We start from the raw sequence: 18,574 nt of genomic DNA, 5'->3' as shown, positions 1-18,574 counted from the left end.
GCAAATGGTGGTGTCTTCAAGATGGCAGGATTTAGAATCCACATAAGGAAGATGTTTCTGCCAGTCATGGAGGAAATGGGCTGCCTTGAAAGGCACTGAGTTCTTTGCATTTGGCGAAGCAGAGGCCAGACTCACATGGGGACTATGAACGGAATTTTAGCTCTGGATGGGGGCTGGCCTCTGGGAACTGGATTCCATCTAATGCGGGGATTCTAGCACTACAGCAGCCCAGAGGAGAATGCAACTGACCTGGCTAAGCCCGACACACTGCTGGGCCTCACTGACCTGCAAAACAGTCATAGTTACTTCCAACTACCCACTGCAGGGAGGAGAGCCCTGCACAGGGCCTCAGAGCTCTTTATCTCAAAAAGCCAAAAGATAATCACCATTACCCAGAATAAAGCCCCCTGGCAAACTAGAATGTCTGGTGTCTTTGGCTTTTGATTGAAATGTGGTCAGCTCATTACAGACACTCGGTGTAGACTGGGTATTATGCTGATCTAAAGATCTGACTTGCAAGTACAGATGTCTGTGCTTAATAAAAGTGGGGAGAACGTTATGACTTAATAAATGGAGTTTGTCTGGAAGATAAAACTAGGGCCTGAGAAAATAGAAAAGGCCAGGCTATGAAGTTTGAGGTAGCTGCTTTCAACCCAGAATGCCAGCCCTAAAACTGCTATGAAATAGCTTCCTAAATAGACCTTCAGGCCATACTGAACTGAACCCGGCAGGCCCCTCAGCTGGCTACCTTATACTTCAACTTCCCTCTGGCAGTGGAGAGGAGCCCCACATAGGCAATGTCCCCCCAAGCTGCTGCTTTCTGCATGGCGTGGTGTATAGGATGTACTTAGTCACTGAAAGAATGAGTGGATGGACCTGTAGCTGAGAAATCACTGTGGAAAACATGGAACTCCAGAGTTTCATCCTTTTATTGAAGCTTACAATTTCACTGGACTTTTGGCCCCAAATGAAAAAAAATGCAAATTAGAAAAAGTATTGGCAGGGAGAGGTGACCACTGTCTCCTGGAGACTGAAGCCAAGCAGAGCATGGCAGGCAAGTGAGGGGTCCCAGCTGCAGAGGGCAGAAGCCTGGCCAAAGATGCCCAGGGAGCAGATTTGTCTGAGCAGGGCCAGCCCCAGGAAGCTAGAAGTTAACACACAAGGATTTATGGGTGTGGCAGAATCCAAGCCACTGGTCCCATAGACAGATCTCTCTCATGCTTGGTCAGATTCCACTTTGGAGAAAATGGGCTCGTTTGACAGGATGGCCTGGTGAGGGAACACAGGTACTAATGGTAACAGGCCGATGAACACTCACCACTGGCATCAGGGTGGAGCTCAGCTGACTGGACACTAACTCCATTACAAGGACCTGCTCCTGGTGTCAGGCTGTGCCACTCAACTGCTCATGGCCATCAGGACATTCAACTTCTATCCTCTCCTCCATCAGGCCCCTATCTGTGTGGCCTCAGCCCCGGTCCTCACTATTTGGTGGCTATGATGCAGGACTCTCCACCCTCTTTTGGAACAGTGTTGCATCAAGCAAGGGAGAATGTTCTTCTAGAGGGACAGGAAAAGAAGAGATGTCCACATACTTCTCTCACTCTAAGAAGCCAGGAAAGGTCCCTGGTGCACTCCACTCTCCACAGATGGTTGGGTCATAGCATCCGAGAAGCTGTCATGGTGACGAAGTCCTCGAAGCTGAGCCGAATGTTGCCTTGTACAGCTGTGTCCTTCTCCCGGAAGGCCTCTGTCAGCACCTGCAGCTGGGTGCACACCTGGATGAAGCGGTCAAGCTGCATGGCAGGATTGGCAGAGCGTGGGCAGTAGCGGGAGACCAGAAGCTGGGTGAACTGGGGGCTCAGGTTGTAGCCCATTTGGGACAGAGCTGGAGAAGAGGGGCACACAGACCAGACACACAAAAACCTGCCATGAGCACCTCCATCAATCAGCAATACTGGATCACAACAGTTCAAGGAACTTCGAGAGGATGGGCACAGAAGCACAAAGAGGGTAGAGAAATCCCAAGGGTCTGTCTAAGATGTCAGAAGCACAACAGGGACCCTGTCTGGATGCTCCCCTTAGGTGGAAGGCCCTCATCCCTCTTTCTCCAAATCTCCATTATTGTCTCTTCAACTGAGGCTCAGGGGATTGCAGAGACGACAACGGACTATCCGCAATCATCTCTGACTCGTTTGCATTCCAAAAGGAAGCCTGAGCTCCCAGGACCACCTTGCCTGGGGCAGACATCAGAGGCAGCACAGCAGAGGTATGAGGACCTGCTCTGGCGTCAGCCACTGGGCAAGTTGCTTAGCCTCACTATCCCTATCTTATCATCTCTAAAATGGGGATAATACTTAACTTGTAGGTTCTAGTAAGGATTAAAACGGGTGATCATGTAAAGCACTTAGCACAGTGACTGGCACAGAAAAAGCACTTGGTAAATGCTATTTTAATAAAGTCACCGTCACTCCAAGGTCTCTTGGAGCATCCTGTCTCTTCACTGGGATGCTTCCTTCCTTCCTCTGTTCATAACTTACCAGGCCAGGCTAAAACCTCAGCTCCCCATTTGTTATGCGGGCCCTTGGGCAGGTTACCTACACTAAACCTCAGTTTTCTCACCGGTAAAAGGGAGATTATAAGGGATTCTTCATTGAAGGGTGTGGAATTATAAATAGTACCTAGCACATGGGAAGAATGAATTACATAAGCCTATTAAAAATAGCAAGCATTCAGTAAATACGTTTTGTTGTGGTTAATATCACCCTTACTAATATCCACGACAAAAGCTGGCAAGAGTAGGTGATTACTATAGGTCATCTCCCCTCCCTTTTACTGGGGGCAGATGTGGTGCACTCACTCCTGCCCACAGACCTCCTTAGTCTGAATGAAATCCACAGCCTGGGCAAAGGACTAGACTCTCTGGGGAGCCCTTTCTCCCTCCTGGGTGGCAAAGCTCCCTCTTGGGTCCTCCCGCGAACCTCTTACTAACCTGCCTGAGCCCAAACTGTGGCCTCCTGCCTTACACAGTCAGTTTGGAACCAGACCTGGGGCTGTGGCCTCAGGTCATCTTCCCCACCTGCAACTTTTAGAGTGCTCAGGGTCCCAAAAGTTGGGAAAGAAACTGTCCACTAGCAGAGGTGGCAACAGACCCATCTTTCTGAGCCCTGTTCAGGGCTCTTTCCATTCTACATGCTAGAAACTGGACAGGAAGGAGTCACCCAAGCCACACACACTGGTCTCATAGTCCTTAAGGTGCCAAGTTTCCATCCTTAAGGCTCCCTGTGGCTGGGGCCGTCTCACCCAGCACTCCAGGGTCCAGCCCTGATTCTGGACCCAGGTGTTTCCTTGCCCTGGCTCTTGGCTCAGTGCCCCAGCTGGGTCAAAGAAGGGGTGAGGGATGCAGGCCTGCACTGAGAACAGCATTTTGTAGTGCAGGTGGACATTCAGTAACAAGAGGAAACCCCTTTGTTGTATCTTAGGGTGTAAAGAGAAGAGTCTAGCTCTGCCCTGCCCATCATGCCCCGGCCATGACCCGCACCTTGCTGCAGCTCTGTGTAGCTAATGGAGCCCGAGCGGTCCCGGTCATACTGCTGGAAGAGGTTCTTCCACTGCTGGATGAATTTCCACAGGGCTGAGAAGCCGTAGACATCGATGCGGCCTGACTTGGTCTTGTCAAACATGTCTGAAGGTGAGGAGGGAAAGGAGGGGAGGAAGGCTTCAAGACTGAAGGCCAAGGGTCCCCCTCAGGACCCATTGAGGCAGCCCTTCTCTCCAGGCTGGAGTAGGCGACTTCACAGAACCAAGCCCTGAGGCCCAGATGCCTGCACCTGAGACACCCACATCAAGCGTTGCACCGTCCTCCTACTCTGGACACCTTTAGCCCCACCCCATCCAGAACTGCATTTTCTCTGCAGGCTTGGCACCTGACCCCTCCCTGCTGTTTCCTACAGGGGAGGGAGTACCATTCTACAGAAGAGGAAACTAAGTTAACCTGTAACTAGGCAGGGTCTAGAACTTAAGAAAGATCTCAGGAAAAGAGCTCTCAGTCTAGGGGATCTCACCCTGAACCTAGCTTCCTCCCCACAGTCCTCCCTGGTCAATGAATTTCTCTTCAGAATGTCCACCCACCCACCTACTGTCCACTCTCAGGTGGCTCTGCCCCAGCTCAGGCCCAAGGGCAAGGCGGAGACTCACTTATCATCATGAGGCAGGTCTCATCATTGAATGAAGACCAATTGCAGTTGACCAGGGCCTGCTTTAGCTCCTTCATGGAGATATAGCCACTGTGATCTGAGTCCACCGACTGGAACCAGGAGTAGGCCTCAGGATCCACATTGGGAGGGGCGCCACCTGGAGGAAGGGGTGTGAAGGCCATCAACAGAAATGCCAGGAAGGGCCAGCCTCAGTAACTTCCTGGCTACAGGTTTTTCCTACACACGAAGCTTCACAAATTCACCTTCCCTGTCTTCCATCAAGCTGACATTCTTACTCTGATGGAAGAGGACCTTCAGTGAAGATTCATGAGTATTTGCAGTTGATTTCTATTCCATGAGTCCTCTGGAGTTCTCGTATAGTGTTCCAGACACTACTCTTAATTGATTTTATGTTTTTAAGGAACGGGGACCCGTACCCCTGTAGCATTTCAAGAATTCTCTGGAAAAGGTGAACTGCGAGATGGGGGAATGGGTGGTAGATAAAAGTGTAGAAGTGGCCAGGCACGGTGGCTCACGACTGTAATCCCAGCACTTTGGGAAGCCGAGGCAGGCGGATCACCTGAGGTCGGGAGTTTGAGACCAGCTTGACCAACATGGAGAAACCCCGTCTCTACTAAAAATACAAAATTAGCTGGGCGTGGTGGCACATGCCTGTAATCCCAGCTACTGGGGAGGCTGAGGCAGGAGAATCGCTTGAACCCGGGAGGTGGAGGTTGTGGTGAGCCAAGATCACGCCATTGCACTCCAGCCTGGGCAACAAAAGCGAAACTCCATCTCAAAAAACAACAACAACAACAACAACAACAACAAAACAGTGTAGAAGCTGGTAAGTCTGTCTACCTTAGGACACTGAGTTAACTGGCCACAATCGGGGTCCCTTCACACAAAGACAGCCATGGGCAGTTGTGGAGGACAGAAACCACTGCCTAGTACCAAAGCCCAGTAAGGACAGAGGGAAAAAGGTATGCCTGACTTAGGGATTAGTCTGACTTCCTTGGAAAAATCCGGGCAGGTTCTAGCCATCTTCCTAAAACATCGGTGTCATAGGGGAGCAAGGGCCACAGCCCCGGGGCAGGAGAGATTCTGTAACATGTTTGAACTGTGTAGTTTGTATAGAAGGGCTCAGGCTTTGGAATCAAAGCAGACCTGGATTCAAACCCTGGATCTGATCCTTACTAGCTCGTGTGACTTTAGGCAAAATGTACAATTTTCTGAGTAATGATTTTCACATTTCTAAAATGAACCCATTTCCCCAGAATTGTTGTGATGATTAAATGAGATAACAGCAAAATAAAATCCTCAGCAAAGAGCCTGGAATGTGTGTATTCTGAGATATTTTCACAGTGAAACGGATATTTAAACTGAGTTTCTCCCCATGGTAGGCTACATTATCGTCTCCTGGCTAATAATCTCTAGCCAGGAGACACAGTCTGCACACCCACAGACATTGTACTAATATGGTACAATGGTTTAAAAGGCCAGTTCAATAATCTATTATTAGATTACTTGCTAATCTCCCCTTCCCTTAAGAGCATTGTACATCCTCTCCCACTGCCTGGTGGCTTGCAGAGGGGCATCCTTTCCCATCCTACTGATGTCAGTCTTGATCAGGGGGTGCTCTGGCCAAAAGAATGCAAGTGGGCGAGACATACAGTACTTCAGAGAAGCTTTAAGAGGCATTGTGCATTCCTGCTAGCTCTCCTGCTCTTTCTCTCTGCTACAAAGATAACATATCCCAAACAGGAGCTGCTCCTTCAGCATGGATCCCTGAATGAAAAGACACAGGGAACAGAAACTCAACAGCCAGCTAACAGCTGCTGACATGTAAGCAAAAGAAAGTAAGCATGAGCAAGCAATACAAATAAATGCTTGCAACAAAACTAGCTGACAAACTTCTCATTTTGAGGACACACACTGAAGCTGGAAGCAAGATGCTAAGGTGCCAGAGACCAGGCTGCCTGCGCACCCACAGGAAGGACAAAGGCTGGCCATGGATAACTCAGAACCACGTCAGAGGTACCCGGAGTCCAAGATTACTACTTACCCTGTCCATAAAGCCCAGGCTGCTGGGCACTGTAGGAACTTGGAGGTGGCTGACCATAGGGGCCCCCCGGAGCTGCACCGCCATATGGTCCTCCTGGAGTTCCAGAGGGGAACATCCCAGGATTGGGGTGTCCATAGGGCCCTCCACCAGCTGGTGGTCCATAAGGCCCTCCAGGGGCAGGACCCCCATAACCACCACCAGGGGGTAGCCCACTACCATACTGCCCTCCACTATTGGGGGGTCCAGGGTAGTAGCTACCCGGAGGGGCTCCTGGTGCTTGTCCTGCAGCTCCTGGGCAGCCCTGCAGGAAGAGCAAGATATCAGTCAGAATGATGAGGCCAGAAACTAGGCAGAGTATGGCACTTTACAACTATAAAGCACTTCCACCACCATCCTTTCAACTGATCCTATAGGTAGGGTTGGAATTATGATCTCACTGCTCAGATGGGCAAACTGAGGCTTCCAGAGGAGCAACGAGTTACCCAAAGTCACCCCGCCAATGACCTGCAGAGTCAGGGTTGAAATCCTCCTTTCCTAACTCTCCTTTCCTGCACGTCAAGGGGCTCCACAAGGGCTGGGATCCTGTCTGGTTTGTCACTTTATCCGCAGCTCCCAGTGTAGAATGGATGCTCAGTAAATATTTCCTGTATGAATGAATAGGCAAATGAATCAAACAGAATTCCAAATGCCCATCCTGTGGTACTCCCATCTCTATCTGCAGAACTCATGGGGCAAACGCAGTCTCTAACACACACCCCTGACCCTCATCAGTCACAAATGACATAGCTATAGCATGGATTCATCCACAGCATGTCTTCCTTACCCTGATGTAAAAACATTTCCCTATCCTCACTCACAACTCTGTGAGGCAGGCAGGGGAGACCCTATTCCTAAGGCAATACGATACAATGCTTTCAACGGCCAGTTCAACAGCTAGGCGTGGTGGCTCACACCTGTGTAATCACAGCACTTTGGAAGTCTGAGGCGGGCAGATTGCTTGAGCCCAGGAGTTAGAGACCAGCCTGGGCAACACAGAAAAACAACATCTCTACTAAAAACCTGGGCAACATAGAAAAACTACATCTCTATTTAAAAAATACAAAAATTAGCCAGGTGTGGTGGCGCACACCTATAGTCCCAATGACTCAGGAGGCTAAGGTGGGAGGGTCACCTGAGCCTGGGGAGGTCGAGGCTACAGTGAGCCATGATCACACCACTGTACTCCAGCCTGGGCGACAGAGTAAGATCCAATCTCAAAACAAACAAAGAAACAAAAAACAACCAGTTCAAGAGTTCAAGTTCAGGTTCTGCCATTTACTAACCGGACTGACTTATCCTCTCTAAGCCTCAATATCTTCTGCTATAAAATGGGAATAATAATAGCTACCTCTCAGGTTAGTTTGTGAATGAAATGAGGCCAGCTATGTGAAGCCCTTTGACATTGGGCCTGACACAAATTAAGCACTCAATAAACACCATTAATAATAGCCTCCTACAGAGGACAAGACTCAAGTCCAGGAAAGTCACACACAGGCTGTGTGGAGGGGCTGGGACCAGAACCTGGGTCTCTCGGCTCTATGTCCAGGGCATTTGTGCATTAGAGCATACATGGGGGCATTCCCTCTCTCATCCATCTTCCCACACCAGTAGCCCTCGGAGTGTTCCGCTCCATCTCCCTAAATGGCTAGCACAGGACCCAGCAGAGCACAGCCCCAACACATCTGCAGACAAGCTGAGCTCAAGGGCACAGACAGCAGCTAGGCCCAGCTCCGAGAACGGCACCATCTAGATATGTTCTAGATCAACCTGTAAGTGCACCAGTGGCCAAGCCACTGAGAGCCTGGGCTTTCTCTTTTTATTGTGTTTGATAGCTTGAAATAATTACTCTTAAGGCTAAGGCCAAATTCATGAGGTTTTTTTGTGGGGAGGGCAGGAAGCAGGCCCTGTCACCTCCCCCACTCAGCAATCCTTGGGAGCTTTTCTACCCTAGAAGCTGTCATAGCTACTAGCAAGACTCCTTCACAGACAAGAATGGCTCACACAGATCTCAATTTAAAACTCTGCTCCCATCAGCTAAGTTCATGACTGTGGGCCCGTGGCTTCATCTCTCTGAGCCTGCTTCCTCACAAATAGAACAATTCCTTCCTCACTGGACTGTTCTGCAGATTATAAAAAATAAATGCAGCAAAATTCTGTCAGTTTAATTTTTAGCTAAAGAATCCTTTGATAACCAACCTGGGCAACATAGTAAGATCCCACCTCTACAAAAAATTTTTAAAAATCAGCCGGGCATGGTGGTACACATGTAGTCCCTGCTACTCGGGAGGCTAAAGCAGAAGGATCACTTGAGCCTAAGTTGGAGGCTGCAGTGAGCTGTGATTGTGCCACAACACTCCAGCCTGAGTAACAGAGGGAGACCCTGTCTCCAAAAAAAAAAAAAAGAGAGAGAAAGAAAGAATCCTTTGATAAAATAAATAAAACAAATACAAGAAAGTTGCTCTGGCTGAAGTAAGGTGGGAGCTCCAGAGCCCCTACAATATGGAACCCCTCCCTTGCTACATTCTGAGGGGGCTCTGAAAACCCCTCACAGTGACTGAAAAGACAGTCTGAAAACCACTCACATAAGAAAAATAGTTTTTACAACAGTGCCTGGCATAAAGCAAATGATCAGTAAGTCATAGCTGCTATTGCTATATTAATTACTGTTATCAGCAAAGTCCTGGGCCAGGTGAACTGTGCGCGGTGGGGTATAAAGGAGAGTGAAGCAATCTGAAGGCGCTCGCGGTTAACAAGACAACATGTAGACACTGTGTAACGTCTAACAAAACAGCATAAGGAAAACAGGTGTTTGAAATGGAGACATAAGTCATGTGCCATAGGACTGCAAAGGAAGGAGGGTAAAATCAGGGAGTGTTTCCATGAGAGTGGCATTTGAGCTAGGACTTAGAGAATGAACAGGATTCCCAAGGGGTTGGAGAGGTGTGACAAGAGAAATACCCAGAAGACAAGTCACTTAACCTAACCCCCATTTTACAGATGGGGGAGGGAGGGAGGGACTTGCTCAAGTAATGCTGTGAGCTGGAGGAAGAGACAAGGCTGGACCACTCCCTTGCACCCAATGACTCCCCCTGCCTCCTGCTACAACACTCCTTCATTAAGCAATAGGGCTCAGGATTCCAGCATAGGATGGAAAGGGAGTGGGAACTCTGCAGAATCTGGGCACACCCAAAGAACAGGCCAGACACGAAGCCAGAAGTAGCTGCCCCACTATAAGCCCTGTGAGTAAAGCTATAAACCGCACCTGGCACCTAGGAAAACCCACCTAGGAAACCACCTATAAACCACCTAGGAAACATCCCCAGGCCAACAAAGCAGGTGCTGCCAGGCAGGTCTCCTGCCCTTCTGGCTATTGTAGTCTGGCAGCAATTAAACCCTTTCCTTTCTGTCCTGCATTTGAAGACCTCCTCTGTAGTTTACAAAGTACTTTCACAAACACAAACACTACAGGCAGAATCTTGCCAATGGCCTCCTAACAGAAAAAAGGAAGATGTTAGTTGCCCTCTTTTACAGATGAAGAAACTAAGCCACGGAGCTGTTAAAGGACTTCATTCAGCACGCATTTTCAGAGTGACAATATTGTACTAGGCTCTGTAGTAGATCTGAGGACACAAGTAAATGAAGTCCTGCCCTTAAGGAGCCCACAGATAATTGTGATACAATCTGATCAGTGCCATCAGAAAAATCTACTTATGTGCTATCAAGGAAGCTTAGATGGAGGAATTTGTGCTGTTTGCAGAATGAATAAATGAACAATGTATGAAGTGGGTCAAGGAAAGCTTCCTGGAGGAAGTGGCAGTGATATTGGAAATGGTCCTTGAAAGATGCATAGACATTTTCCAAAAGGCAGGCAAGGAAGGACACTCCAGACAGAAGAGAGAAGAAAGACAAACGCACAGACTTAAGAGTGAGCATAGTGCATTCAGGGAATGAGTTAAACCGCAGAGCCAAGAATGCAGTGTGAACCCAGAAAGGCAGGCCCTCTATACACTCGTTGACCAAGCACCTCTCCCCCTGCATTTCAGTTAGCCGTGAGGTATCAGTGTCTAAGAGTAGTTTCTGTCTAGCATCTCCCCCACCCAACAGTAAGCTCCCCAGGGGCAGACACTGCGCCTCACTCATCATGGCACCCCAGGGCCCAGCACAGTGCCTGGCACCTGCAAGCCTCCACAAATATTTGGACAAATGAACACCACTCTAAAGAGTTTTGTTGGGGCTTTATGCCGGAGAAAACAGAGCACTATAGAAGGGTTTCCAATAGGAGAGGAACGTGATGAGAACCTTGTTTAGAGAAGTAACCAGCGGCGGTGTGGAGGATGAGCCAGCGAGGGAGGCAGTAGCCCAGGTGCTGGGCAGGCAGGGCATGAACCAGACAGCACACTTGGGGATGAAGAGAACGGAATGGATTCTGAAGCTATTTCAGAGATAGACCAGACATGACTTGGTGACTAATTAGATTAGGAAAGAGATGGAGGAGGAGTGAGGAAAGTGTTCAGAATGACTCGGGTTTCTAGCTTTTGCACAAGATGAAGGAGGTGGAGCCAACTGAGACAGAATCCAGGCTGCACAGGAAGTTTGGGGAAGAAGATGAGGTGGTCCCCACCTCACAGAGGGTCACCCAGTGTCACTGAGTTGTTAGCAAAGGTCTGAACCACGTTCTTTTACACTACTCCATGCTCCCAGCCCTTTTTAGAGTTTTTCCAAGAGTTATTTCATACTGATAAACAGGATTGTGAAGGCAGGTGGAGGGGAAGGACAGGAAGAGTTCAGTAACTGCAGCTTCTGAAGCAACACAGAAAAACTATCTCTAGGGCTCTGGCTGATTGCAAATAAGCTACATCTGATGCCCTGGGGGGGACTGGGGGCAACAAACATTTACTGAGGCTCTGCTAGGTGCTTCCAGTTCAACCAGCTCTCACTAATCCTCAGTCCTGTGAGGTAAACAGTGTCATCTCCATTTCGCAGATGAGAAAATTAAGGGGCAGAGAGTTTAATAACATGCCTGAGATCATGCAGCTAGAATGGGCAAGTTGGGATTCAAGTCAGGGTCTGCATGACTCTACACTACCCCCTTCTGTTTGTTCACTCAATAAATGAGTGAGTGCCTAGCATGTGTCTGTGTGAGGGATTGTGCTAAATGTCTTTGTCAAATATAATGAATTTCTACTGTGGACAGAGGTAGAGGGGGAAGGCTGGATTAGGTGATCTCTCAGAGCCTTCAAGCCCAGAAATCAGGGACTCTTTGAAAAATCTCATTCTTTTTCGTCCCAGCACCTAGAGTCACTTTGAGAGCCAAGCCACATTTTGGAAGACACCCCAAAGACTCTTCAGTTCAACCTCTCAGTTAATAATGGAATCTCTGCAGAACCACCTGGAATCTCTACCTGCACTTGCGCAAGCAGTAGGGATCTTACCTCCTCCCAAATAACCACCTCAGAAAGTTCGGTATTTTTTTTTTCTTTCCAGTTCTGAGGACTCAGTCTTCTAACCTCAAGACCCCTGTGAAGCTTAAAGGTATCAAAGGCTGTTCCAAGCTGAGCCCTGATGACGAATGGAGGAGGGAGCATTGCAAAGACAGGTTCGTACCCCAGAGCTACCCTTCAAGTGCACAGGAGGAGGTGGGAAGCCCAAACTAAGGGGTTAAACAATCACAGGAAGACAAGAGGAACAGTTCAAGCATTCACCAGCAGAGCCACTTGAAATAGGAGAGAAGCATGCAACCAATGAACAATGAGCCAAGAACCATCCCCAGACTTCAATTACCTCTGTGCTCACACTTTCAAATCTTTCCAGCTTCATCACTCCTGAGCTACAGACCCACATATCCAGCAGCCTCCTGGACCTTCCCTCCAAACCCATGCCTCCCTGTGTTCTCATCTCAGTGAATGGAGCTCCGTTCTGCCTAATCATCCAAACCTAAGGCCAAGTTTTCTCAAATCTACCTCCCAAGTGCTTCTCAAATCTCCTCTACCAGGTCACAGTTCTCTTTAGCCTAGATTACCTCAATAGCGTCAAAACCGGTATCCCTGCCTCCTGTCTCTCCTGCTTCAATCCATTCTCACAGCACCCCACAGTAAGCACTCCAAAGCACAAATGGGACAAAACACTTCCCTGGCTCCCTCACTACTCTTAGGACGAAGTCACACTCCCCAAAAAGGCATACAAGGCCCTTTGGGATCTGGCCCTTGCTTACCTTTCTAGTCTTATTTCCTACCCCTTTCCCCCACATCACTACAACTACACTGAACTTCTTAAAGTTCCTCCAAAACACTAGGCTGTCTTACTTGCTTCATGGGCTTTGTGCAGCTATTTCCTCTGCTGGAATAGCATTCCTTTCTTCACTCAGCTAATTTCTACCAGTGATTCAGTTGTTGGCTTAAATATCACCTCTTTTAAAAATGCACCCCTAGACTGAGTTAGGTATCTCACTCTCCCGTGCTGTACCTTACACTTACTCCCATTTAATACTTATCACATTGCCTCTTCAATCTGCATAACTGCATTACTCCTCCACTTGGAGTATTCTACATGCCCAACATCATACCTAGCACTTTACGTGGATTTTCTCATTTAATCTTTAGAGTAATTCTGAGGTAGATACTATTATGACCCCATTCTAAAGAAGGGAAAACTAGTCCAGGCGTGGTGGCTCACGCCTGTAATCCCAACACTTTGGGAGGCTGAGGCAGGTGGATCACCTGAGGTCAGGAGTTTGAGACCAGCCTGGCCAACATGGCGAAACCCCGTCTCTACTAAAAATACAAAAAATTAGCCAGGTGTGGTGGCGTGTGCCTGTAATTCCAGCTACCTGGGAGGCTGAGGCAGGAGAACTGCTTGAACCCGGGAGACGGAGGTTGCAGTGAGCCAAGATTGTGCCATTGCACTCCAGCCTGGGCGACAGAGCAAGACTCTGTCTCAAAAATAAACAAATAAATAAAAAAATTTTTTCAAAAAAGGGAAAACTGAGTCTCAGACTTTTGCAACAAACTTCTGCAAGGGAGTGACAAAGCAGGGATTTGAAATCAACTCTCTCTGGCCTCAAAAACTAAGCTCTTAAGCACTGAAATCCACCAAGCTCGTTCCCCCATAGGACCAAAGGGTGCTTGAATTTTACTACTCCAATACCCAGTCCCTGCTTGGGTACCCTGGACTGGAAGCAGTGGAAAATTACAGGAATTCTGACTCCTAACAATAGGCTGGAATCCTCCAAAGCTATGTAGTGGGTGGAGGGGAGGCAGCACTGACTGAGATGCTTTAAAACAACTCGTTTCCTTTCTTAGAACACCTGAGACCAGGAGGCGGACAAGGGTATGGTAGGAAAAAAAACAACATTTCTTTTTCTATTCCAGACTCTTCTCTCTGTGCTCCTTTTCAGTATTTCACTCCAGGAATAGCCCAGGCAGCATGGCATCATGAGAGCAGTCACGGCAGCAAGAGCTGCCACCAGACACTGGCATGTACTAGGCACTAGCAACACGCCAGGCTCCCTGCATTTTAACCTCATTTTAGCCCTTTTCACAGGTATTATTTCTCCCTTTATACAGGTGAGGAAGCTGAGGCTCAGAGCCCTTAGTTTGTCCAGGGGTATATAACTATTAAGTAATACAGCTAGAATTCTAGCACAGTTCTGTCTAACCTGTCACTGCTTTTAGGATGCACACAAATTGTCCCTAATGCTTATTAGCATGTAGATTCCTGGGTACAGAACAGGTCTGAAGTGGGACCCAAAAGTGTGCTTTCTTAAACAAGCTCTCAGGTGATTCTGAGGCAGAAGACCAGCCACTGGGAAACAAGGCACTATGAATGTTTTTTCAGCCTGTGTTCCTCAGAAATACTAGAGTCAAAAAAGTGACCAGACATCTGAAAAGAAAGCGGGGAGGCGGAGTTTCTATGGTTAGATATGTTTAAGAAATACTGCATATTATATTCCTTTCTGGATGATTTACAATGTACATTAGCAAATTAAGGATTCTGAAATAGCTTGTGGTCAATAAACTTATTCAGCTATACTTAAGAGTATTTCCAAAACTTTAGTTAACTACAGAATCCTCCTATATTAACAATATCTATTAAAACCTCCCAAGACTCAGCAAATGGAATGGACTTTAGGAAGCAACTGCTATGCTACACTTCCTCCTAACTCCAGCCCGCACTGGCCTCTCTCTTTCCTACCTCTCTCTAAGGATGCAATAAGAGAAGTCCTAAGCTCTGGTCATGGCCTCACCCTCACTTACTACGTGTGACTTTTGGGAAGCCACTGAACCTCTTTGGGTTTGCTCCTCAGCAGTTAATTAGGGGTAATAATACCTGCATGCCGATAGGGACTTCATGATTAGGATAATGGAGGTCCAAACACTGTGTAACCCGCACAAGACTGCACTCCCTGGAAGGACTGTTACATCTTTTGGCCTGTGACTAAACTCAGTTGAGCACTGTGTAATATACCAATTGATCTTGTTTTCCCACATTTCGTTTATGGATTTCATCTCCTAAATAACTGTGTGATCGCAGCCCTCTGTGGGCTTCATTTCCTCCTCTGTAAAATGAGGGCTCTATTTTGAGGACCCTCCGGGCACTGGCCTTTTAGAAGTCTACTAAAAATCAAAATGCTAAAGGGCAACACATGTTACACCTCACTATGTACCAAACGCTTCGTAAGCATCACCTCCTGACTCTCCACAACAGCTTTACGAGGCAGATCCTATTATTCGGCCCTATTTTACAGGCGGAAACTTGGACTCAGAAAGGCAAAACAGCTTGCTCAAGGGCTCACGACTATTTAGGTGGTAGAGCTAAGATATGAACCTACCTCTGACACCAAAGTGCACTTCAACACCCTACTATCACCCAACAAAGAATTCTGGCCACAGAATCACCTTGCTGCGGTATTCCTGACTGAATCAAGATACGCTGGGGAAGAGGCATCTGAAGATAGCCCGGGTTCTGACCTCGGCCCTGCTGCCTAACTGCCTGGTGACTTCAGGTAAGTTCTGTGTCTTCTCGGGGTTCACTTTTCTACAAGCGAAATGGCGGTGTTGAACTAAGTCAGTGGTCAAACCAGCTCACTTGTGGCGCCTGCTACAACCAGTTTCCTGATGACTCTGATGCAGTGTGGGGTGGGTCCGGAAGCCTGGATTTTTATCCGACGCCCCAAATGAGATCGGCGGAACCAGAACTCTAAACCTCCGGTCATGGCTGATGCCCCCGCCCAAGGCCCCCATGGGGGCCTTGGGAGGCTGTGGAGCCCAGGCCAGCGCCAGCCTGGACCTGTGGGGTCCAAGGTCCCCAAATCCTCGCGTGAGCGACGTCAAGGGGGCGCGACACGACCTCGCGAATGTGCGGTCCTTCATGACGTGAGCAGGGCGCGACCGACGGTCCCTTTTCGGTTCTCTACAGCGCAAGGCCTCGCTGAAGCGAACCCATCGTGGGAAGGGCGCGGAGAAAGCGGGGAGAAAGAGCAGGGGGACGTCGGGCCTGCGCCTGGCACCGCCGCTACCTGGATTCGCGGGCCCCTCACACACTCACCTGCCGGTAAGGATAGCTGGCCATGGTGATTCTGACGTCACACTCAGACAAGGGGTGGGGCTTTCCGCTCTCAAACCCGCCCCTCGTCTCGGCTTTGGGGCTGGGCCCGCATCTGACTGGACGTCCGCGCCTGTCAATCTTGGGTGGTGCTGTCGGCCGACGGAAGTGACGATGGGGGCGGTGGGCGGATGCCTACCGAGAGACCAGGGGAGCTAAGTGATTGATGGAGCTTCCGGAAGTCTTGGCGGCTGTACCAGCGCTAATGTTCCTCCTTTTCCTGAGGTGGAGTGGGCCGAAGAGGTGGTCAGGTTGGGAAATTTAGTGAGAAGCCTGGGTGGGGTGTTGCTGCGGTAGCCATGTTATAACCTGGCAAGTGGGACGCATGATAGTGACGTAATTGCTGGAGTAGCTCCTGAGTTTCCGCAGATGAGCCGCGGGAAAGGAGACGAGGGGCGGTGGCCAGGCGGTTGCCCTGACAACGGGGAACCGACCGACTCTTCCCGGTAGGGAGAGGCGATGGCGGAATTACTCCTCTAATGTCAAGGTACTGGGTACTAGTTAGTACCCTTGTAGTGGGATACAGATCTGTGGTCTTTGGAGAAAAAAACCCCAGATCATTAGAGTTGGAGGAAAATTGAATTATCTAGTGCCTCTTTCTTCATAAATGGGGAAACTGAGGTGCAGAGAGGCAATTGCCTTGCCCTAGCTCACAGTGGGTCGCCTAGAACCGGGGTCAATGGATGTCCAGTTCTCAGCAGGGAGGTCTAGGTCGGTCCCCATCGTAGGTCAAATCCTAGTGACTGAGTGATCTCAGCACCATGTACTTGCCACTCAGTGGTTCCGTTTCAACACTTATTTGTGTGCTTATTTGATTTCTTTGTCAAGTTCTTTCATGTGGGCTAGGGTTTTGTCTGTTTTTGCTTGTCATTATAACTCCAGTACCTAGTATAGCGACTGACACGATTATTAAAATAAATGAATAAATGAATGTTACGAACTGTTATCCAGTCTAGTCCATCTATCTAACCAAGTGCACTTTCCAAAATCACAGTGCTGATCATGCCACTTGCCCACTGCACAGCCTACAATGGATGCTCTTCATCCACGCCTACAAAATAAGGCCCAATCTCTTCATTCTGGCACTCCAGGCCCTTCAGAATCTGGCCCAGCCTCAACTTTCCAATCTTACGGCCCCTTCTGCTACTCTGTATTTCTGTGCTCAGTTCCACCATTCAGCACTTCTGCTTTGGAGGGAGGATCTTTGTTTTATCACTTTCTAACTGTATCACCTTAGGCAGGTTTTTTGTTTGTTTGTTTTTAATTTCCAACTTTTAAGATCAGGGGTATATGAGCAGGATGTGGTTTGTTACATAGGTAAATGTGTGCCATGGTGGTTTGTCGCACAGATCATCCCATCACCCAAGTATTAAGCCCAGCATCCATTAGCTATTCTTCCTGATGCTCTCCCTCTTCCCACCTCCCTCTACGCTCCGACAGACCCCAGTGTGTGTATGTGCTCTCCTCATTCAGCTCCCACTTATAAGTGGTAACATGCGGTGTTTGGTTTTCTGTTTCTCTGTTAGTTTGCTGAGGATAATGGCTTCCAATTCCGTCCACGTCCCTGCAAAGGACATGATCTTGTTCCTTTTTTATGGCTGCATAGTATTCCACAGTGTATATCTACCACATTTTATTTAGGCAAGTTATTTAACCTCTCTAAATTTCACTTTTCTTAGCTGACAGGAACAAATGTGTAAATTTGAAAATGAGCTTATTATACCTGCTCATGCCCCAAACTTAGGTTCAAACCACTCCTTTCACCTGGACCAGCAGCCCTCCCAACTCCAGTCCTGCAAGGCTCAGTTCCAATTCCATTCTCCACCTAACCCTCCCACATTCCCCTTAGCTCCAGAGTTAGCCACTCTCTCTTGCCACTCCCCCTTTGCACTTGGTACTGTCACTGTGTGGTATTCCAGCCTGCCTTGTATAAGAGTTTTCTTTTGGTGTTTTCCCCAAAACCCATTCCTCTCCATCTCAGAAAATCCACCCAGTCTCTCAGGCCAAAAACCTAAGATCATTCCTGTGTGTCCTTTTTTTCTCCACACACTCCCTCACCTCCCTCATCTCCATTTGCTCTAATTCAAACATGTACACATCTGCTCTTTTCTCCCTGTTCGCACTATCACTGTAGTCCAAGACACTATCATCCGTGCCTGGATCACTACAATAGCCGACTGACCAATGTTCCTGCTCTCACTCTTCTCCCCACACTTCATTTTCTCCACAGGCAGCCAGAGTGGTTATCTTATTCCTTGGCTTCAACTCCCTGGGGACTTCCCATCACTCTTATAATAAAAGCTAAACTCATCCTAATGACATTCATGGCCACACATACCAGCATCTCCAGCCTCATTTCTTGCTGTTGCTGTCCCCCTTGCCTCATTCCAGCCATGCCGGCCTGGTTGTGCCACTCCTGGAATGTACAGAGCTCATTCCTGGATGTTGGCTTTGGCTGGTCTCTGACTGCCTGCTCATTCCTGCCTCCAGGTCTTTGGACTAGCTTTTCCCTCTGTCTGGGATAGTCTTCCCTTGACTTTTCACTGGTTGGCTTCTCCTTATCATCCAGGTCTCAGTTCAGATATCACCTGGGGTGGGGGGAGTTTCTTGACACTGCCCCCCACGCATTCCCATCATCTATCTTATTTTTTCATAATACATGTCACTAGTTGAA

At 48.5% G+C, this 18,574-nt stretch overlaps 1 protein-coding gene across 2 annotated transcripts; it reads right to left on the bottom strand.

The window, feature by feature from the left end:
* Nucleotides 1–911: 911 nt before the first annotated feature.
* Nucleotides 912–16,221, bottom strand: PEF1 (penta-EF-hand domain containing 1). Of its 2 annotated transcripts, none has more exons than XM_003828129.7 (5): nucleotides 15,844–16,221; nucleotides 6,262–6,562; nucleotides 4,198–4,353; nucleotides 3,542–3,685; nucleotides 912–1,888 (listed from the first exon to the last, which is right to left on the bottom strand). In XM_003828129.7, the coding sequence occupies exons 1-5, from the start codon at nucleotides 15,865–15,867 to the stop codon at nucleotides 1,659–1,661; spliced, it is 855 nt and encodes a 284-aa protein (XP_003828177.1). In that variant the 5' UTR covers nucleotides 15,868–16,221; the 3' UTR covers nucleotides 912–1,658. The 2 variants fall into 2 exon arrangements, with proteins under 2 accessions (XP_003828177.1, XP_063449347.1); XM_063593277.1 differs by lacking the exon at nucleotides 15,844–16,221 and adding an exon at nucleotides 6,766–6,905.
* Between the last annotated feature and the right edge of the window lie 2,353 nt (nucleotides 16,222–18,574).

Source organism: Pan paniscus, chromosome 1, assembly GCF_029289425.2.
Source record: "Pan paniscus chromosome 1, NHGRI_mPanPan1-v2.0_pri, whole genome shotgun sequence".
Classification (NCBI taxonomy): Eukaryota; Metazoa; Chordata; class Mammalia; order Primates; family Hominidae; genus Pan; species Pan paniscus.
This window is presented reverse-complemented; position numbering and strand designations above follow the sequence as displayed.